The sequence below is a fragment of the Puma concolor genome, chromosome A2 (genome assembly GCF_028749965.1).
Source record: "Puma concolor isolate L17-30 chromosome A2, mPumCon1.1.hap2, whole genome shotgun sequence".
Classification (NCBI taxonomy): Eukaryota; Metazoa; Chordata; class Mammalia; order Carnivora; family Felidae; genus Puma; species Puma concolor.
In genome coordinates this window covers 166505320-166525300 of record NC_141668.1, presented here as the reverse complement: position 1 = coordinate 166525300, position 19981 = coordinate 166505320, and the positions used below count along the sequence as shown (strand labels likewise).

Sequence of the window (19981 nt, the reverse complement as noted above, 5' to 3'; positions counted from 1 at the left end):
GGTAGCTAAGAAACGCTGCCTTGGACTGAACGTATATACCCCCCCCCCCAACACACACAAGTTTCCACGTTGAAAGCCTAATGCCCAATGTGATGGTATTTGGGGGTTGAGTGGAATTGGTGTCTTTATAAAAGAGGAATGAGAAGCCTTCTGTCCCTTCCCACCATGTTGAGATTATAGCTACAAAGTGTCGTCTATGAACCACGAGCAGGTACCCTCGCCAGACATGGAATCTGCTAGTGTTTTGATCTTGGACTTCCCAGTCTCCAGGACTGTGGGAAATAAACGTCTGTGTTTAAGCCGCCCAGTTTATGGTACCTTTGTTATAGCGCCCGAGGTAGACTACGACAAAAGCCAAACTGGAAATGAGCCTGACACGATGTCTACGCCCCCAAGAGGAACTGTAAGCAAGGAGCGGGGATGGCGGCTTTCAGAACCACTAACATCCAAGTGCATGCCAGCACTGGAGAATCCAAGTCCGCTCAGTTTCCAGAGAGTTCTCCTGAAGTGGCCGAGGCCCATGTCCTCCCCCCATCGGCGTCCACACACAAAGCAAGGATGGGGATGCGACCCCCAGTGGCCAGAGCTCCAAGGGTAGAAGGAAGACTGGTTCTGGCTCCCCGAACCTCAGGCGGATGCCCCACAACACACACGCAAAAAGCAAGCGTCTTTTCAGGAACTGGTATTTATTATCAAAGTCATATTCGATGTCAACAAGATGCCACAACTACAAAAAAAATTGCGCACATTGCAATCTCAATGCAAACAGTCAAATGGAACCCCAGTCATTAAAAAAGTAATTCAAATTACCCCAAAAAGCAACTGAATTTTTTAAACATCTTTATACATCCAGCCAACAAATTAAAATGGTTAACAAGAAAAAATACAAATTCAGAGGTCTGGTATCGATGTTTAAAAAAGGCAACTGCTTAAGCATTTCTATCAATTCGAACATCAATCTCTCGGCCACTCAGCTTCATCCCATTCATCATCCGGCAGGCTCTCTCAGCCACCTCTGGCGACTCAAACTTAACCACACCGCACCCCTTGGACTTCCCGTTCTCCATCTTGATGTCGGCATACAGCACGTGGCCTGGGCACAGGGAGGGAAGAAGAGACCACAACTCATCAGGCAAACCCAGAGCTCAGCCTCAGTCTGGGCTCCACTCAGTCCAGATCACCTGTTGGGTTTCGGTGGACAGAGTCAAAAGGGAGAGCGGCCCTGGCACACGAATGCTCAGAAGGCAGCAGCCGGAACCCAGAGACGATGGCCCTCAAGCCACGTTGCCATTCTTCTGCCAAAGGACGATAATCGGACCGGCCCGTGACAAGGCCCCCTGGCAGCTTCACACGCGCATACCCTTACGCTAGAGAGAGTTAAAAGGGGGGGCCGTGTGCAGCCAACTTTATAGGTGAATTTTGCAGAGGCCTGGGCTTCAAGACCCCACACCACATTTGCAAGGCCATCATGATACAATGGACACTCTGTACTGTTCAGGTTTAAGCTGCATCCTAATTAGGAAGTGGGTTTCACATATTTATTCAAGCACTGATTAAGCATCCAGGTATGTGTCAAGCACCATGAAACAAGTCTGTAAGGGGGAAGAGCAAAGGACAGGACCATGCAGCCTGTGCTAAGGGACCCACGTTTCTAGAGCCATTAACTCAGCCTGAGGGAAGGTCAACATCTCCAGGGCTTCTCAGCAGAAAGTTCTGAAAGACCTTCACCAGAAGGAAGACTCTTGCCATCACAGCTCGAAATAAAGCACTTCTGAAAAATGGCACTTGCAACTCAGGGTTCAGGGACAGGAAGGAGAAAGGAGATGAAAGAGGAGGGACTAAGTTGCAAAGGGGCTGGTGAGTTTCTCTTTTGGCAGCCGGGTACCTCCGGGCCTCTCAGGCCGGAGAGCAGCATGATCCAATCTGACTTTTCAGACTGCCTACTGTACAATGTAGAAACTGAGGAGTGGGGAGAGGGCACGAGGGCGTGCTATGGCTCAACAGCTGCCCCAAGAGAAGAACCAGGAGAAGCAGCAAAGTGGTGCAATCTGAGCCAACACTGAAACAGGAAATGAGTAAAGACGCTGAGGAAGCCTTGACCCAGCAAACCGCCCAGACTCCTGGCTTAGGCCTGGGGCTCCCACTTGACAGGGTTAAAAAAACAGAGGTGGTGTGAGTGAGGGGCAGGGGTTCACCCGGTGACAACTGCACTTCCTTTTGGCCACAAAGCGAACCAAATGGGTGGCCTGGTGTGCCGGGAAACCAGAGCCCCTAGGCCTCATTCACACACACACACTCACCCCTGGGAACTCCTGGGCAAGTGCTCTCTGAGGCATGAACCAACAGTGCTGTGGTAGAAAGCAACCTCATCTCAGATCAGTATTTGTTTTCTTCAGCTTTGTCACTTAGAAGCCATGTGACTTTGGGAACGTGACTGCCTGACTCATCTGTAAAACGGGGACATCACCTCCTTTCAAAAACCATAGAAGAACGAGGTTGACATGAGAACACAGGTGAGAAGTGTCTGACACATAAAAGGAAACCCAACAGCTGGCTTGACTATCTGCACGGGCAGAAAAATGGCAAGTCCCATCAGTCGCGAGTCATGGCAAGTGGCAGTGAAGACCAGGATGGGAGCTTTGCTTCACCCCTCAAATGCATCACTAACAAGCTAAGACCTCGGAGGCCACAACACACGGAAGCACCTAGAAAGCCTTTTCTCAAACACTTACCACATTCGTTGAATTTGTCTTTTAGCATCTTCCATGTAAAATCAAATGGGAGCTAAAGGGAAAAGGAGAAACTGATGAGTGACACAACCAAATCCTAACACCCTAAATGCATAAAACCTCAGGGTCTCTTGGGGGCGGGGGAGTGGTTCTTGTTGCACCAAGAAACATCTCAAACTGAGACGATCAGCAGAGAACAAAACAAGCCTGCCTGGAATGAGGTTCTAAACCAGCACACCAAGTACACTTCCTTGTTCAACGTGCAGAAAATGCAGTCGCCTATGGTGAGCGGCCCACAGACCACTCGACAGTAGCTGAAGGTGGTCAATCTGGTAGAAAGAGAATTTAGATACAGTCCTTTATCCCTCGGTCTGCCACGCCCAGGTGGCAAGGGAATCAAGCCAAGGGAATCAAGCAGCTAGGGTTCCTGAGCTCACGGTCGGTTCCACCCAGCAGTCCGAGAAGCCCCGGCTCCAGCTGCACACATACCGCGTGCTCTTACGTTCTGCCCTGATCCTACCAGCACCAAACTCTGGGGACAGTGGCAAGGTGGCCTTCTGCGCTGCTACTCCGCTCCCCTCCTGGGGGCACCCCCCTGACTTCGACCCGCCCCCTCCCCCTCTGTGCATACCACCACCAAGAATCTGCCCAAGAGCCACTTACATTTCTCACAAATATCTGGCAGGCCTTCCTGGCCACCCCAGGAGCATGGCCTCCAGCTCCGCCAAAGGAACCTGCGAAGCTTCCTCCAAAGTTGCCTCGCTCCATCTCGATGGCGCGGTCAAAGCTGGCACCGCCACCGCCACCCATGGCCAGGCCCATGCGCTCAATGCCAGCGCCTAGGGCCGGACCCATGGCAGGACCCATGCGCTCCAGGCTGTTGGCGCCCATGCGCTCCAGGCCCATGCGCTCGAGACTGTTGGCGCCCATTCGCTCCAGGCCCATGCGCTCCAGGTTGTTGGCGCCCATGCGCTCCAGGCCGGTGGCCATGCGATCCATCACAGGGCCCATGCGCTCCAGGCCAGCCCCCATGCCTGCGGGCACCATGCGCTCCATGCTGAGGCCCATGCGCTCGATGGCAGGGCCCATCCGCTCCACACCAGAGCCCATGCGCTCAATGGTCTGGCCCACGCGGTCGATGGGCGCGGCCATGCGCTCGAGGCCAAAGCCCATGCCGGCACCCATGCGCTCCACTCCGGAGCCGATGCGCTCCATGGTCTGGCCCATGCGCTCGATGCTGGAGGCCATGTGGTCGAGGCCCAGTGGGCCCATACGCTCGATGCCCGAGCCCATGCGCTCAACTGAGCCCATGCGGTCCATGACCAGGCCCATGCGCTCAATTTCGGAGCCCACGCGATCCATGCCATGGCCCAGGCCTGCGCCCATGCGCTCCATGCCGGCACCCCCAATGCGGTCAATGCCAGGGCCCATCCTCTCGATCCCAGGGACACTGCCTCCACCTCCACCTGAAACAAGGACACAAAACACAGGCAAATATCAGGGACTTGCACACTATGTGCACCACCACGCCAGAAAGGTGACCTGGGTACAGAGACCGGGGCACTCCACAAACTCAACCACAGTTCAGGAATTAAGTCCCACGACAATTTATCATGAGACACCCCTCAAATGTGGACAACTGTTAAGGCAGGGTAGCGAGGACACCATTCTTCCTATTTCTGTGCCACAGCTGAAATTTCCATAATAAAATTTAAAAAGGGAAAAAAATCCACCCTGGAGCTCCTGTGTCAAAAAATGTTCTCCACGTTACTTCGGAAGTTCCAGAACTCGTAAACTAGCTCTGTGAGCCACAGTGGTCAATTTCAGGGAACCTGAGCTCTTCCCACCACCAGACACTGAGAAATGCTCTCAAGGGAGGAAGCTCCAAAACCCCCACTCAGTCAGCCAGTGTAATGGATTTACTTGAATTGTATGGGACAATTCAAATCCCTCACAACCTTTATCCTCTCCCAGCTCATCCCTCTCTCAGATGCATGCTGGTGGCCAGTCTGGCTGAACTTCCTTAGCACCTCTAGGCATAAAGAAGCTAGTATACGGCCACATAATTACTAAGAAATAAAGAAAACAAACACCAGTAGAGATCCTCTATGTCTAGACGAACAGACAGCCACTTCCGGGGAACCTTACTCTGTGAGGAAAACCACTGAATGACTTGTGTGTAACTACTCTGCTGGCCTTCAAGGAAAGAAGTCGATGGCACTGCAGAGTGGATTCTACAAACAGCCTCAGATCAGTTCTCAGTGCCATGGTTCAGCTGGACACATGCTGGCAGGTCCCTGCCAGCAGGACCCTGTGACGGCTGATAACTCTTGGGACAAGGAGGGTCTGGCTCCACCACCAAGGCCACTGCCCACCACTTTTCCACATGCAGAGCCTAAGGATCCCCCCTCACCTCACCACCACCAGCACCACCTGCCTGTGACGAAGGGCAGCTGAGCCCACAGCCAGCCCATTACTGATCCGAGCAGCCCGGTGCAACATGTAAATCAAGAGGAAACTCAGTTTCTGTAAGTGCGTCTCTAACGGACAGAGTGACCTCGCGTCACTCCACTTCTCCATGCCCGTTTCCTTAGTAGCACTTAATAACAGCACACCGAGGGGCAAAACATAAACACGGTTTTACAAATATTGACTTCCAAAGCAGAAATTTCTTAGGAACTATTTTTTTTTTAAAAAGTAAGATAACTGGAAAGGGTAGGCAGCATGCTCAAGAGGATCAGAAATCAGGCTGACTCCCCGGATGCCAACAGTAGCAGAGAACTAGGAAAAAACGGTGCCCACGTGGAGTTCTAGAATCAGCACACCACAGAAATAACCAGCAAGTGGAGTAACCAAGGAAATGTCAAAACACTCAGAGCCACGGGTGGGGGAAATCAAGCTGAAAAAGTACATTTAGTTTTAACTACCCATTAAAAAAAAGCACATTAGTGGAAGCATATATTCCAAAATGTTTACAATACTCATCACAGGGCAGCGCAATTGCAGAGATTTACTTTCTTTATAATTTTTTGAATCTTAGTAAGAGTACATATAAATACTTCAGTAATTATTTGTTAGGTATGGAAGTTGTAGGCTTTTGTAATTAAGTATTTACTTTTAGGAATTTGTAATTTTATAGTATTTAAAACAAACCCCCAAATTACACGGACATTATAACGACAATGGCCAATGCTTACATAGCACTTAGTAGGTACACTTTTCTATGCATTAATTCATTTACTCTGCACAACAACCCTATGAGGTAGGTACCATTATATTCCCATTTTACAGTATGGAAAACAGAGGTTCAGTAACTTGCCAAATGTCACACAGCTAGGAAGAGACAGAGCTGGTTCCCACCCAGGCAGTCTATTTTAGAGCCCGTGCTTTTCACCACTACACTCTACTATCCCCGTTAATAACAGCCTATTCTAAAAATCAAAACATCAAAACTAAGCGTTTCCTACCTCCTCCCTGCTTTGCAATGATCTCTCCTCTCTTCAGTGCATTACTTAGGATTTCTAAGGAAATCAGGAAGAAAAAAAAATTAGCCAAATTTCTCTATGGTAACAGAAACTTGTTTATTACAGATTCCAGAGTAAGAATATTACTAATTTAAAAATAAAACAAGGGACAGGGGAAGGGGTTAAGAAATACACACACAGAGACAAGATCATTTTACTGGAAAACTGTTAAGTCCTTGATGATGGGTCATGATATTAGGATCCCATGTAGCTCCAGAGTCTGAGGCCCAGCTGGCAACACCATCTGGGAATGCATCCAGCGGAGCTAAGGAAGACCAGTGTGCACCAATGAACTGAAAGTGAGGAAGTCAGAGCAAGAATGGGGCCAGCAGCAGTTTTCTCAAGCAGTCCAGACCCTCAGCGCTCACACTGAAGCCTGCGCTCATCCTCCCAGATCCAACCAACACCTCACGGTTGTCCTTTAGAGCAAACTAAAGCTGTAGTTACTTACACTCGCTGCCCAAACCCTGAAACGCAGCAGCAACCGCCCGCAGCACTGAAGCGTGACCTCATTGAGTCGTGCAGGGACTCCAGCCAGCTGAGCCCACCAGCCCCACCTGGAAGGAGCTGGGGGTGATGCTGACTAACGTGACAAAGCTTCAGGAAAATAAAACCCCCAACACATCCAAAACTCATCCAACACCTCGTCCAAAGGAGAAAACACTGTCGCCTGCTTGCCAACAATTCATCCGAACCTTTAAAGTCTGTCTGCACACCTCATTTTAGGCCCATGACCACAGAGAGTAACCCTGAGCCCACAGCTGTTTCTGGTGCTACCTGCTAAAGGAAGGACACAGGGAAGCACACACCTCCAGCCTGCGAGCACAGGGCTCACTTATTCCTCCGTGACACCTGTGATCCTGCTCAGCATACCCAGGCCTAGGTTCACCTTCCTAAAACGGCACTTAGATCAAACTATTCCTGCACACATCCTTCATCATCAGCCCACCACTGATTTAAAGAGAAAGGACAAATTCTTTTCATGGGCAAAGACCTCCCTGTCCTATGACTTGAACCTGTTCTCCCCACCGCAGGTAGACCCTCACCTCCAAACCTCTGCATCGGATGCTGTCAGCCCTCTTTATCTGCCAGCACGCCCTCTACCTATGCTGAACCCTCTCAGACACCCAGCCCCTCCAGCTTAAACCACATCTCCTGCACTCATCTTTTTGTATTCCTGCTTGGATCCCATGCTCTCTGAACAGAGCACTTCTATCAACCACCCAGAGCAGTGCTTTTTCAAATCTTAACACAGAGAGAAAACGATCACCTTTGGGTGGTGCTCACATGGCTGCCAAGGGCCAAGGAACCAACATTTCCACTGGCACCCTCACTAGGCCTCTTCTACCGGAGGGGCCTCTGGTGCTGCCCTGAGCCACCGGGCATCACCTCCACAGCTGCCATCACCTCCTTCGAGATCAAGAAACACACAACTATCTCCCTGTACCACCAAGTACAGTGGCCTGCAGAAACCAGGGCAAAGATCTACTGCCTTGATAGAAGGGACAATGAATGGGGAGGTCCTACAGAAAATACCACCAAAATGATTCCACTTGCGGGTGCGGGGGGGGGGGGGGGGGGGATCAAGAACTGAATATAAAAAAAAAAACAAAACAAAAAATCCTAGTCTGAAAACCCAACTTAAACTTATTTGGTACAAAGACGCTTTTACTAAAGTGGGTCTGACCACAAGGAGCAACAGAAATTCCAGAACAAAGCCCTCTGCTCCTGCCCCTGTCACTGTGCAAGGCCTCAGCACAGAGAGACAAGGGAGGGATGGCAAAGTAGCAGGAGACAGCAAGGCCTACAAGATGACACCTCTATTCAGGTCAGGACACAAGACTCTCCTGCTGCCACGAGAAGTAACGACCTCACCAGATCCACCTCCCGCACCTCTGCGAGGAACGAGGTGAAGGCTGCCAGCCTCATCACGGAGGTGAGAGGCACCACAGAGGGGCAAAGGATTAAAGGCTCAGGGCAAGAACAAGTGCCTGTGGGAGCAAAGCCATGTGCCATCTTGTTCTTCTCACCTCAGTTTCCACAAATCGCTACTTGCAGCCTTTTTGAAACTACCCAGCCATTCTTGGGGCACCTGGGTGGCTCAGTCGGTTAAGTGTCCAACTTCAGCTCAGGTCATGATCTCGTGGTCGGTGAGTTCAAGCCCCGCATCGGGCTGTGTGCCAACAGCTCAGAGCGTGGAGCCTGTTTCAGATTCTGTGTCTCCCTCTCTCTCTGCCCCTCCCCCGCTCACACTCTGTCTCTCTCTCTCTCTCTCAAAAATAAATCTCAAAAAAAAAATTTTTTTGGGGGGGGCGCCTGGGTGGCTCAGTCGGTTAAGTGTCCGACTTCAGCTCAGGTCACGATCTCGTGGTCGGTGAGTTCGAGCCCCGCGTCGGGCTCTGGGCTGATGGCCCAGAGCCTGGAGCCTGCTTCCGGTTCTGTGTCTCCCTCTCTCTCTGCCCCTCCCCCGTTCATGCTCTGTCTCTGTCTCAAAAATAAATAAACGTTAAAAAAAAAAAAAATTTTAATAATAAAAAAATTTTTTTTAATAAAAAAATAAGTAAAAACAAAACACCCGGCCATTCCATGACACAAAAAGCAAAGCCAGTCAGACAGTAAGAAACTTTTAACTGACCTAGTCGCATACAGATTATGAATTCATCCCCCATATTCTACAAATTTGAAATAATCTAGAATAAAGTTATAGACAGTCATATCAAACATACAAAAAAAAAAAAGTAAATCGTCACTACCCGCCTGGTAAGACACAAGAAAGTCAGTCCTTCCAGCTACCTCACATGCGGGGAGGGAAAAAGAAATAGAAGTCTCCCCAAACTCAGAGTAAAAGGAAAACAGTTTCTAATAGTTCCTGGTTTCCATGGAGAACACAAACACAAAGAGGATGGGAGTCCCAGAGATAATCCACAGAAGAATCTTGTCTCACTGATGAACTGGATGATGAATCTTTCTACAGCCTTCATAAATTCTAAGAATACAACTAACACAAACAAGACAAAAAGGAGCTTAAAACCTCACACCTAACTCAATGGGTCCCCTAAAGACAGAGGCTGAGCCCTCTGCGGCAGCCACCTAGCAGCCTCACATCTGCACAGAATGAGAAGCAGGTAAAGATGGGGGAAGAGGGCGGACCGATGCTCCAACTCTGCTTGGACAGAAACAAACTTAACAGTGCAGAAATGGACAATCTCTTTGCATCATACTCACGAAGAACTAAGCTGACAGATTCTCAGAAACATCTAAACTCAAAACAGCAGGGAGGGGAGAGACACTCCGGGCAATGCAATCAAAACTGAAACGAAAGTTTCTCTGCACTTAGGCCCAATACTCCAGGCCTTCCAGCACCAGAACACGTCTCTAGTTCCCTGAGGCCTCTTGTAAAGGCACCAGCAATCACACCACACCATCCGCCAACTAGAGCACCATGGCGCCCTGGACAAGGGGACTCACATCCCGCTCGGCAGGGCCTCAGAAGCCACTACCGCACTAGATAGCCACTGCTGTGTAAATGCAGCAGCTTTAACTCCCTCGGCAAGCAAACACCTTATACCGATGCAGCCAAAGAAGCCATTTGAAAAGACTATAAAGGAAACTGGTGCTATTGATACGAATAAAAAATTCAAGGACCAAAAGCTTTTACCTAAGTCCAGAAAACAATGTTTTAAAAGACGATGGAAAGATAGCAGACTCTGCTTAAGAAAGAACCTCTGAGCTGAGCATGAGCCCCGCTCACGTGGGGCCTTCTTACCCAAGCCTCTGCCATGGGGCTGTCCAGAGCTTCGAAACATTCCCATCTTGTTTCTGGCAAAGTCTCTCTCAAATCCTCCACCCAAGCCACGCTCCATCTCTGTGGAAGAAATCATTACCCTAGGCCTTTCCAGGAATCCCTCTGTGCTTTAGACATGAATAAAACAAATTACAGGCACACAGCAGCCAGCACCAAGTCAGCACGCTTACTTTTTCTAGGAGAAACTATCACTCATCCCTTAGTCCTTACAAAGGTCCCCTCGCCTCAAGTGAGTCCCTTGCAAACCACCTACCTTCAATCCACCAAAGACTAACTGATGACTTTCGTTACAGTCACACGGTGGCTACACCAAGCCACTACAGCAATGGGCTGCATCCACGCTGTGTCACAGGAAGCAGCAGCTACAGCTCTCGGTTACTTCCCAAGCACCCCGCCCCACCCACAGCGTTCCGGGGGGCGCCAGCAGTCCACGGAATCCGCCCAACAGCCTGCACACCTCTATCACCCTCCACCATCATGGCCCCTTTAACAAAGAAACTAAGGCTCAAATGACTTAGTAACCTGACCAAGGCCACCTGCCTGCTATGGGACGAGGCAAAGGCTGGAACCTATAAACCCAATGCAAAAACCCAAACTCTCCTAACACAAGCACATCCAAGGAGAATCCAGAAACATCCCTGCAGTATAACATGCCTTCTCCAGGATCAACTGTAGTGGTCTCCTCTACACAAGGACACTGGTAACTTCATTACTTTTTTCTACATTCACAGCAAGAGTTACGTTTTTGCAATGCCTTAAAAAAAACAAAACAAACAAACAAACAAAACAGGGGCACCTGGGTGGCTCAGTTGGTTAAGCATTCGACTTCGGCTCAGGTCATAATCTCACAGTTCATGAGTTCAAGCCCCGCATCAGGCTCTGTGCTGACAGCTCAGAGCCTGGAGCCTGCTTCGGATTCTGTGTCTCCCTCTCTCTCTGTCCTTCCCCCGCTCACTCTCTCTCAAAAAAGGAATAAATGTTAAAAAAAAAAAAAAAAATTAAATTTAAAATAAAACAAAGGTCTTGGGGCTCCTGGGTGGCTCAGTCAGTTAAGCATCCAACTCCAGGTTTCAGCTCAGGTCATGATCCCACAGTTGGTGAGATCGAGCCCTGCATCCAGCTCTGTGCTGATAGCATGGTGCCTGCTTAGGATTCTCCTCTCTCTCTCAAATAGATAAACGTTAAAAATTAAAAAAAAACAAAAACAAAAAACCTAATTAATCTTGCTCCTTAGAAATCAGGCAAACAATCGCCTTCAATTGTGCAACTGCCAAAATTGGTTCTATGCAGCTCAAGCCCTTATACTTTCAATGAAATAAGTCTACTGAAGATGTGGAAGCAGGCTAGCACTATGAATCAGAAATGCCTCATTTAGCAACGGTAGACGTGCTATTCATAGTGTGAACAGACCCCACCGAAGGTCACAGGTTGGTGGCATGCCATCTGCTGAAAAGGTAACTAACTTGTGGGAGCTTGCATGTGGCAGGCATAGCAGGAGTCCCACACTGGCACCGTAACAGACAGAGCTCTGCTGCACTCCTTTAATCCCTATCATAAGGGCATGAAGACGGCAGCACTCTGCCCCCTGGAGATAAGGGAAGTCATGTGCAGGCAGTAATATGACAATGGCCTCAGAAGTCATCTTCCCAACTGTCAGCAGTCTCTGCAGTTCAGGGAACTCCCTGTGAATTCCAATGTAATCCCCCCCAAAATGGAAGTGTTTTCATTGTCAAATATTGCATCAAATCATTGTTTGGGATTTGGTTTTTTAATCTGTAATTCCTAAGCATCCATTCTATTAGGACTTGACCTCTACTTTGACTGATTAGAAATCAGAATCTCAGGGCCAGTCTGATATCAGCACCTGTGACCAGAACAGATGGATTATAGTCGCCAATTAAATATCAAACCCAAAACATCTTTATCAATTTCCCTCTGTGATTACGTTGACTCACTCAAATCCCAGAACACAGCTCAAGTGGAAGAAGTCCCTGTTCTCTGCTGTCGAGGAGGACATGGAAGGACTGAGTATCTGTATGTGAGAACATCTAAGAGCACTGCATCTCAACACATCCTCCATTGTTGCTCCCCACGAGAATCTGCACTCGGAACCCTTTGATCACCAGGCTCAGAACTGTGGCTGCTGCCTTCCACCTGCCAGGTTACCAAGGACTTTGCCCACACAGCTCAGCACAGCCCCAGCTCACTTCCGGCCGTCCGCCTCTAAGTCACATCACTCCACTCCTCAGAGCAACAATGTTACCTCCTTCCTGCGGACTCATCTGTTTTGAGCAAACACTTTACCAAGCCAGACTCCTCCAACTCTTTTTATTAAAATTCCCATAATACACACTATGAACGACAGGCTGGCTTGAAAGCACCCTGCAAACTCAGGCCCTTGTCCCTTCATTCCTGACTACTGGTGAGGACTTCCCTACATCTTTTTACCATTATCTAGAACAAGACAACCCCATGGAGAAGGACAGTTTATGCATGAGAAATATCTTTCTTTCCAGTTTGATAGTTAGTAAGGTCCATCCTAGTAAGACTCTCAGTTGCTCTAACTCGATCTTCACATTACATGATACTGCAGGTCAGAAAAGAAACATTTACATGCAAATCTTCAATGACCTTCCTCAGGGAAGTTTGTGTGTATAAGGGCAGCATCATCCCCACAGGTGGGGGTAAAAGAGTCCACCAACCCCTAGAGAATTTCAGAAAGACAGACTGTGGGGCTTCTCAAGGCACACTCTGCAGGCCCACTGAGGAGGGGCTGACGCCCACGCGGAAGGCAGTTCTGAAGGGCAGGCTCCGCCAGATACCGGGACCCATCTCCCAATATCACTAGCCATGTGACCTTAGGCAAGTCACTCTCCGGGCCTCAGTTTCTGATGAAATGGTGGTAAAAGTACCTACGAATCATGTGGTTCTTGCAAGGACTGAACAAAACACACGGTTACAATGATAACTAATACCACTGAATTTCTGTTAAGGGGTCGAAAGGGATAGCAGGTCTGAAATACACCAAAATTCTCACTATGGAAATGCTGAGCTAAATCACTGTCTCTGCTCACAACTCCAAGTTCTCAGAGCAGATGCTCATGAACTGACGCAGTCCAGCACTCCAGGAGAGAGATGAACTTGATCAAAAACTCCAAAGAAACTAAAACTAATCCCTCACACTTGAAGATGATTTTAAAGTATGCAAAACATAACCACAAATGTGTCTACAGGATGCCTGCTAGTGCTGGAGGCAATAAAAAAGCTCTAGAATTTTCTGGGTAATTACTGGGGAGATTCAGAACACAGTTCAGTGGCTAAGGGGATTAACACTTACCTACCAGCAAGTCTAGCTTCGGAAACAAACTTATGATTTCAAATAAGGCAATTCAAAGACACTGGATTCGTCAAGAAAAGTGGAAGGGGCAAATCTTATTCACTGAAAATGGGTGTGCTGCCTCACAGTCGCCCAGGAGACAACAACCAGCAGAGGGCAGGTGCACACAGGAAGGAAACCCAAGTCTTACCATTTATTCTGCCCATGTTCATCCCAGAGCCAAATCGACCCATGTTTTCCATACCGCCACCAAAAGGTCCCTCCATTCCTGCAAGAGATATCCACATTTGAGCACCATCCCAATGAGACCGCTTACACTCATCAGGAAAAGAAAGATGTTTTTGTGAGTTTCACTTTGGGTGTTTTCTGCCAGGAACTTCCTTACCAAGCGTAAGGACTTTGGGGGAAAAAAATGCTAGTGCCCTTGCCTGGAAACCACCATCTTCAAAACGCTGATCTGATCCACCCCCTCAACAGACAAGTAAAAAGAGGCCCAGAGAGATGGAGTGATTTGCCCAAGGTCACAGAGCTAGTTAGTGAGAAAGCCAGACCAAAAGCCAAGATACCCACTAGGAAAGACTGACAGGTAAAATTAATTTCTAGACTCAAACTTTCAGAAAACCGAAAGTGAGAATTCATGCAAGGCTTAAGGAAAAAGAAAGAGGAAAGGTGAGAGAAAACCATACCTAAAAGTGATTACATTTGTACTTCATTTTAAATCTCTTACCTCCCATTTTATTTATGCCAAATCCTATGCCTTCCATTCCCATTCCTTAAAAAGAAAAAGTCAATGCAAACTAAAATTATGTCAAAGTAGTAAGTAACGTTTGAACTTAAAAAGCATAGGAAATTCCAAACCATCAAATGAACAAAAAATATCCCTGATCAGGAGTATATTTTAGTTGTCAAGGAAAAGGGGGAAAGCGGTCCTACCATCTCCCCTGCAACACTATCACATTCCAAGAAACGTTAGTCTTTAACAAAATAATCACGTGACTCAAAATTCTGTAGGGTCCACATACAATTTTAACAACTACCCAAATCAGACCACGTTAAACATGATATATAACTAACCAGGTACAAAGTGGAGAGCACTTTTTTATAAGCTTATTTTAGGGAACATAAGTAGATTTAAAAACCCCTTTCAAAGATAAAATTCTCTAAATAAAAAGCAGTTCCTAAAAACACCAGACTTTCTTCTTAGGTGTTAGGGGAGTGGCCATCAGACTGGTAGGGCCAGCTGAGGTGATGGCTGAGGGTGCTGAGGTCAGCCCAGAGTTTAATCTGGGAGGGAGACAAGGGATATGCAGAACTGACAGAAGTGGAGTGAAGGGGCATCCAGGCTGCAATTCAAAGGATTTCAAGAAAGACAGCCGTTAAGTCTGTGGTCATAAAAATGAAATCGTTCTTAATAGTATATAAACACCTCATTGCACAGAATGAAAATGCTGAACAGCAAAATTTAAAGTATATTCTCCACAAAGTTTTTATTCATTAGCTATTTATCATCTTGAACAAAGACAACACTCAACACTATGTCTTTGTGGCCTGTGACAGCTATGCTGTCATGCAATGAGGCCCTCCTGTGCTTTTTTGTATCCGCCAATGCCCCCACCTCTACAAGCCATTATCACCATCAGGCAAGAGCCTAAGGGTGTCTGGGTAACAGACTGCGGCAGTGCTGCAGTGCTGTAGTCCCACGGTCAGGGGATCTACAGTGTGTCACTAACTGATAATGTGACCTTGAGCAAGACCAACTCTCTGGCCTGCCTCCTTTTATCGAATAGGGAATAGCGTAACTACCTCAGCTCAGAAGGTCATGCAAGGACAAAATGCAAAAGTATAACTTTAGAAAAGAGGATTCAATTCAGTAAAAACACAAAATACTGCTTTTATCAAAATGAATGAGAGAGGAGTAAGGAAGAAATTCTGCCCCAATTAAATCTTTATTCCATTTGAAGCACTCAACATCCAATTATCCCAATAATTTGAAAAACTAACTTCCCCAGAAATCTCCAAAGCACACTGTAGTTCTCACCTGCGGGTCCTATGTTTCCCATGCCAATGCCTTTATTCAGGTGATTGGCATCGATCGGCTGTCCTCCTGGGCCCAACCCCATGCCAATACCACCAAGCCCATCTGAAAGGAAAAGAGAAAGTCGGAAGTGTAGATTCCACTTAGAAAACCATGACCTTCCAAAGCAAAAAGAGTCTTTGTTTATACTGTGTTGTAAATGTCACACTCCATTCCAGTCCACCCACCTCCAAGAGCAAGCCCAGGGCTTTTGGGAGCTATCCCTTTCAAGGCGTAACTTTTCATATGCAATTGCAGATTAGAGTTTGTGCTATGTATAAAACAAAAGCAACTGGAAATTACAGAGAATTATGAACAACTCAAATGTAAGAATCACAGACACTTATTCATTTCCCCAAATCTCAAATTGAGAAATGTTTAATTAAAACAGGCAATTAAGGGGACACCTGGGTGGCTCAGTCAGTTAAGCGTCTGACTTTTAGCTCAGGTCATAATCCCACGGTTTTTGAGTTTGAGCCCCAAATCAGGCTCTCTGCTGTCAGCATGGAGCCCGCTTCAGATCCTCTGTCTCCCCTTCTCTCTGTCCCTCCCCCTCTCATGCTCTCTCTCAAAAATAAACATTTTTTAAAAGGTTAAAAAGGAGGGGCGCCTGGGTGGCTCAGCCGGTTAAGCATCCGACTCTTGGTTTCAGCTCAGGTCTTGGTCTCAACATTTCATGGGTTCGAGCCCTGCATCAGGCTCCGTGCTGACAGTGCAGAGCCTGCTTGGGATTCTCTCCCTCCCTCTCTGCCTGTCCCCTGCTTGCTCTCTCCCAAAATGAATAAACTTAAACAAATAAATAAGGCAATTAAGGACATCGGGTGGCCAGCAGTGCAAATGTGCCCAATCACCACCTCACAACCTGGTAGCCCAAAGGACTTTCCCCAAGAAAAAACAATGGAATAAACCAGCGAGTTAATACACTGGGCATACACTATTCTGACTCTACAGGTGGTTGTAGCGACAATGAAACTACTGTTCTCTTCTGCCCAGAAAGCTTCCTAACCTGTGGATCAATACCCAGTCCGCTCTCAACTCCATGCCCACACACACAAGCAGGGATGTAAGAATACAGAATACAGACTGGTCTCAAAAGAGCGAACAAGACCAGACAGTGCAAGACACTTGCGATGCTCTGAGCGACCCTGGCCTGACGCTTAAACCAAGACCAGGTTTTAAATGGTAACCAAGTTCATTAAAAGTAATAATAATACCTTAAAAAGAACCTTGATGCCAGTTCCCAGATATTTAATCTGTTTTAACAGACTAGTGTTTTTAAACTGCATAGAAACAGCAAGCGAGAGATCACCAAGGTTACTTACTCCCTAAGGCACTGAAGATTTTGAAGTCAACCCTCTGAAATGTGCTGGGAGACCAAGAGTCATGGATAATGGGCTCCCTGGGGCCCAATCTGTGCCAGCCAAGGCTCTCAAACAGCCCTCATCCCACTTCCTCTAGGCACAAACGTCAGTAAGAGCCATCACTCTGATCCTGAGTGATCATGGCAAGTGACCACATTGATTAGGGCAAGGATATGTGGTACTTCTCTAAAAAATATTAAATTTTCGGGGCGCCTGGGTGGCTCAGTCGGTTAAGCGGCTGACTTCGGCTCAGGTCATGATCTCGTGGTCCGTGAGTTCAAGCCCCGTGTCGGGCTTTGTGCTGACAGCTCGGAGCCTGGAGCCTGTTTCAGATTCTGTGTCTCCCTCTCTCTCTGACCCTCCCCCATTCATGCTCTCTCTCTCTCTCTGTCTCAAAAATAAATAAACGTTTAAAAAAAATATATATTAAATTTTCAACTAAGCCATCTATTCTTGAAGCCTCTGACCTCCCCTCGAAATCTGCCTCATTTATGCTTCCAATAATGTTAAACCACAAAGGCACTCCTGTTAGTGTTCTTGTCTAGGCTCTCATTCAATCCATCTGATGCTGGGCCTTAGGCCTGAGTCCCCACTCCAGACCAGAGACACTCCCTGGCCCTCCAAACAGACACCCACCCCAACTGCCTCATCTGCTAGGAAGTTCTCCCAACATAGCACAAGCAAGCCCCTCACCTCCCACGGCCACCTAACTCCCATGCTTCCTACGGACTCCCCAGCCCTTCTTGCTGCTGGAGGCCAGCACTCTCACTGCTGCCTATGCCCAGGCTCCGCACAGCCCTGTGGGCTTGTCAGAAAGAGGGCCTAAGGCTTCACTAATATGCACCACTTCCATCTTCGAGGTGACTGGTCACCTAGTCTTCCCTGTCACAGGACAGACTTTCACCTGGATGTTTCACGTGACCCCATATAAAAATATGGATCACCGTACTTCACATAAGATGCCCCCATTCAAAGTGTACAGTTCAGTGATTTTTCGTACATACAACTATCACCCTCATCTAATTCCAAAACACTGTCATCACCCCAAAAACAACTCTCCACTTACCCCTCTCCCCTGGCAACCACTAATCTACTTTCTGTAGGTGGATTTGTCTTTTTTTTGGACATTTCCTACAGATGGAATCAAGGTGCATCCACGTCGTGGCAGGTATCAGTACTTGGTTCCTTTTTATGGCTGAGTAATGCTCCATCATATAAACTTACCACTTCTATCCATTTATCAACTGGAATCACGGTGCTAGGAACACCCACATGAATGTTTATGGAGACACAGTTTTCAGTTCTTCAACGTATACCTAAGAGTGGAACCACGCTGAGCCATACCATGCTAACCAATCTCTTCTGATCCCACGGGCAACCTGATTTTAATTCCTTTCCAGTTTCTGGTTCTTCCTTCCATAGGACACTTTCAAAACACCCAACTACATCCTAGAGGATGTAGTCTGCCTCACCACAGAGTAATCCTAACCACCCTTCCTAAGTTGTGAATCTCTCTGCTCGTATTTCACCCTTTAGAATCTACAGGGGGAAAAAAAATTACCACAAACCCCTTTTTGAACCTTTCCCTCAAGAATGATCAAGAGCACTGCAGAATCACATGGCGCAAGCTCGAGGGTAAGTGTAGTTCTCCGGTCAGTATTGGATCAAATTCAAAAACTAAGCCATACGGAGACACTTACGGGGAAGTTGCTGTGGACGCTCAGGAGGGAAAAAATCTCCCTTTGGTAGGGCCCTCTCATCCTGAAAGAGAAAGTGAGTAAATCTCAGTATTAAAGCACAGCTTACAACAACAACAGATGGACACAACTCCCAATGACAGAGGACTAGCTAAATTATGATCTACCCATGCCACGAAATAACATACAAGTACAAAAAGAAATACACAGAGTACTTGCACCCTTATGTAAAAAGAAGGACAAAAATATGCATCCACGTTACTAGGGGGGATGAAAGGGACCTGGGCACAAAGTAAGGGAAAGACTCTCACGCTGTATCTTCATGCTTTTTAAGCCATGTAAAGCAATAATCTATTCAAAACACTAAACTGAATGCTTAAAGTAGCTAAAATATCCCTTTACAGTTCCCTTTATTTTCTTCTTGAATCTGAGCCCTCACCAGATTGCCCTCAGCATATTCTAGTCGTGCTTGTATTAATTCACTATTATCCTGGCACAGCCAAAGCAGGGATGATGTTTACAATGAAGCGCTTCAACAGAACCTGAAAGGCTGTGTGAATCAAAGACTTACAGTCACAACAGATAAAATGCTAAACATTATAATGAGATACCCTGAAGAGTAGAACCCCATGTACATAACCGATCTTTGAACTTGATCACTTGCTTGAGCAGGATACTCAACTGATCTCCTGACCATGTCAGTTAACAGGCAACTGTGCAAAAGGGAAATATATCTGAAGAGCTGTGTTTCTGCCGTAAATTTGCTCAACATACTGCAACTTTTTTAACTCAGACTGATCCATAAATATAGTATAATAGCTATGTACACTCTTAATATTCCCATGTTATTGCTAGACTTATTTGAATATATCATGGAGAAAGAGATCCTATTAACTTACCATTTTCACGTGCATTGGTCTATCAAATAGCAGTTGACCATTAAACATAGCTGATATTCCAATTAAGGCTATTTCTCGCAATTCTAAAAACATGCACAGGAGAGAAATACAGAAGAGAAAAATGCTCCAACTGCTACCAGCCCCTCTAAGTAGTGAATTTATGAGCAATTCTGGTTCTTCATTAAACTTTTAAAATCTTTGTTTCTACATTAACCATAAAAGCAGTAATAAATAAAGCTCAAGGGACAGGGAAGTAAGTGTCAGCTTACTCCTTAGGTGTAGAGCTCCACTCACATAACCCCACACTTCTCACTAAACCATCCTCTTAGGTCCTGGCATCAGTTTTTTGTATGAGTCCAATGGGCCAAGTACCATATATTTTTTCAAGTACCACGTTTTCTGGGTAAGATACACAGTAAAAGTCTTGTCCAAGTTTAATGACTGTGTTCATGTGTGGCATTTTCCACTGTGACTACAAAGATAAAACTCCAGGGTAACCAGCTTAGGATCAGAGAGAGAAGTATTTCTAGAATGATGTCAATCCATTGGAGAGAT

At 46.9% G+C, this 19981-nt stretch overlaps 1 protein-coding gene across 9 annotated transcripts in view; it reads right to left on the bottom strand.

Annotated features, from left to right (window-relative positions):
• Positions 1-667: 667 nt before the first annotated feature.
• Positions 668-19981, bottom strand: part of HNRNPM (heterogeneous nuclear ribonucleoprotein M) — a 40546-nt gene continuing 21232 nt past the window's right edge. For 2 of the 9 annotated variants that reach the window (XM_086699267.1, XM_086699262.1), the window contains 10 exons: positions 19427-19476; positions 18531-18591; positions 15434-15535; positions 14123-14167; positions 13586-13663; positions 10020-10118; positions 6197-6250; positions 3393-4195; positions 2733-2784; positions 668-1093 (listed from right to left, as the gene is read on the bottom strand). In XM_086699267.1, the coding sequence (XP_086555393.1) occupies positions 930-1093; positions 2733-2784; positions 3393-4195; positions 6197-6250; positions 10020-10118; positions 13586-13663; positions 14123-14167; positions 15434-15535; positions 18531-18591; positions 19427-19476 (1508 nt within the window). In that variant the 3' untranslated portion in view covers positions 668-929. The remainder of the gene's footprint in view (positions 1094-2732; positions 2785-3392; positions 4196-6196; positions 6251-10019; positions 10119-13585; positions 13664-14122; positions 14168-15433; positions 15536-18530; positions 18592-19426; positions 19477-19981) is intronic. The other 7 variants (XM_025916513.2, XM_025916509.2, XM_086699264.1 and 4 more) reach the window with 5 other exon arrangements.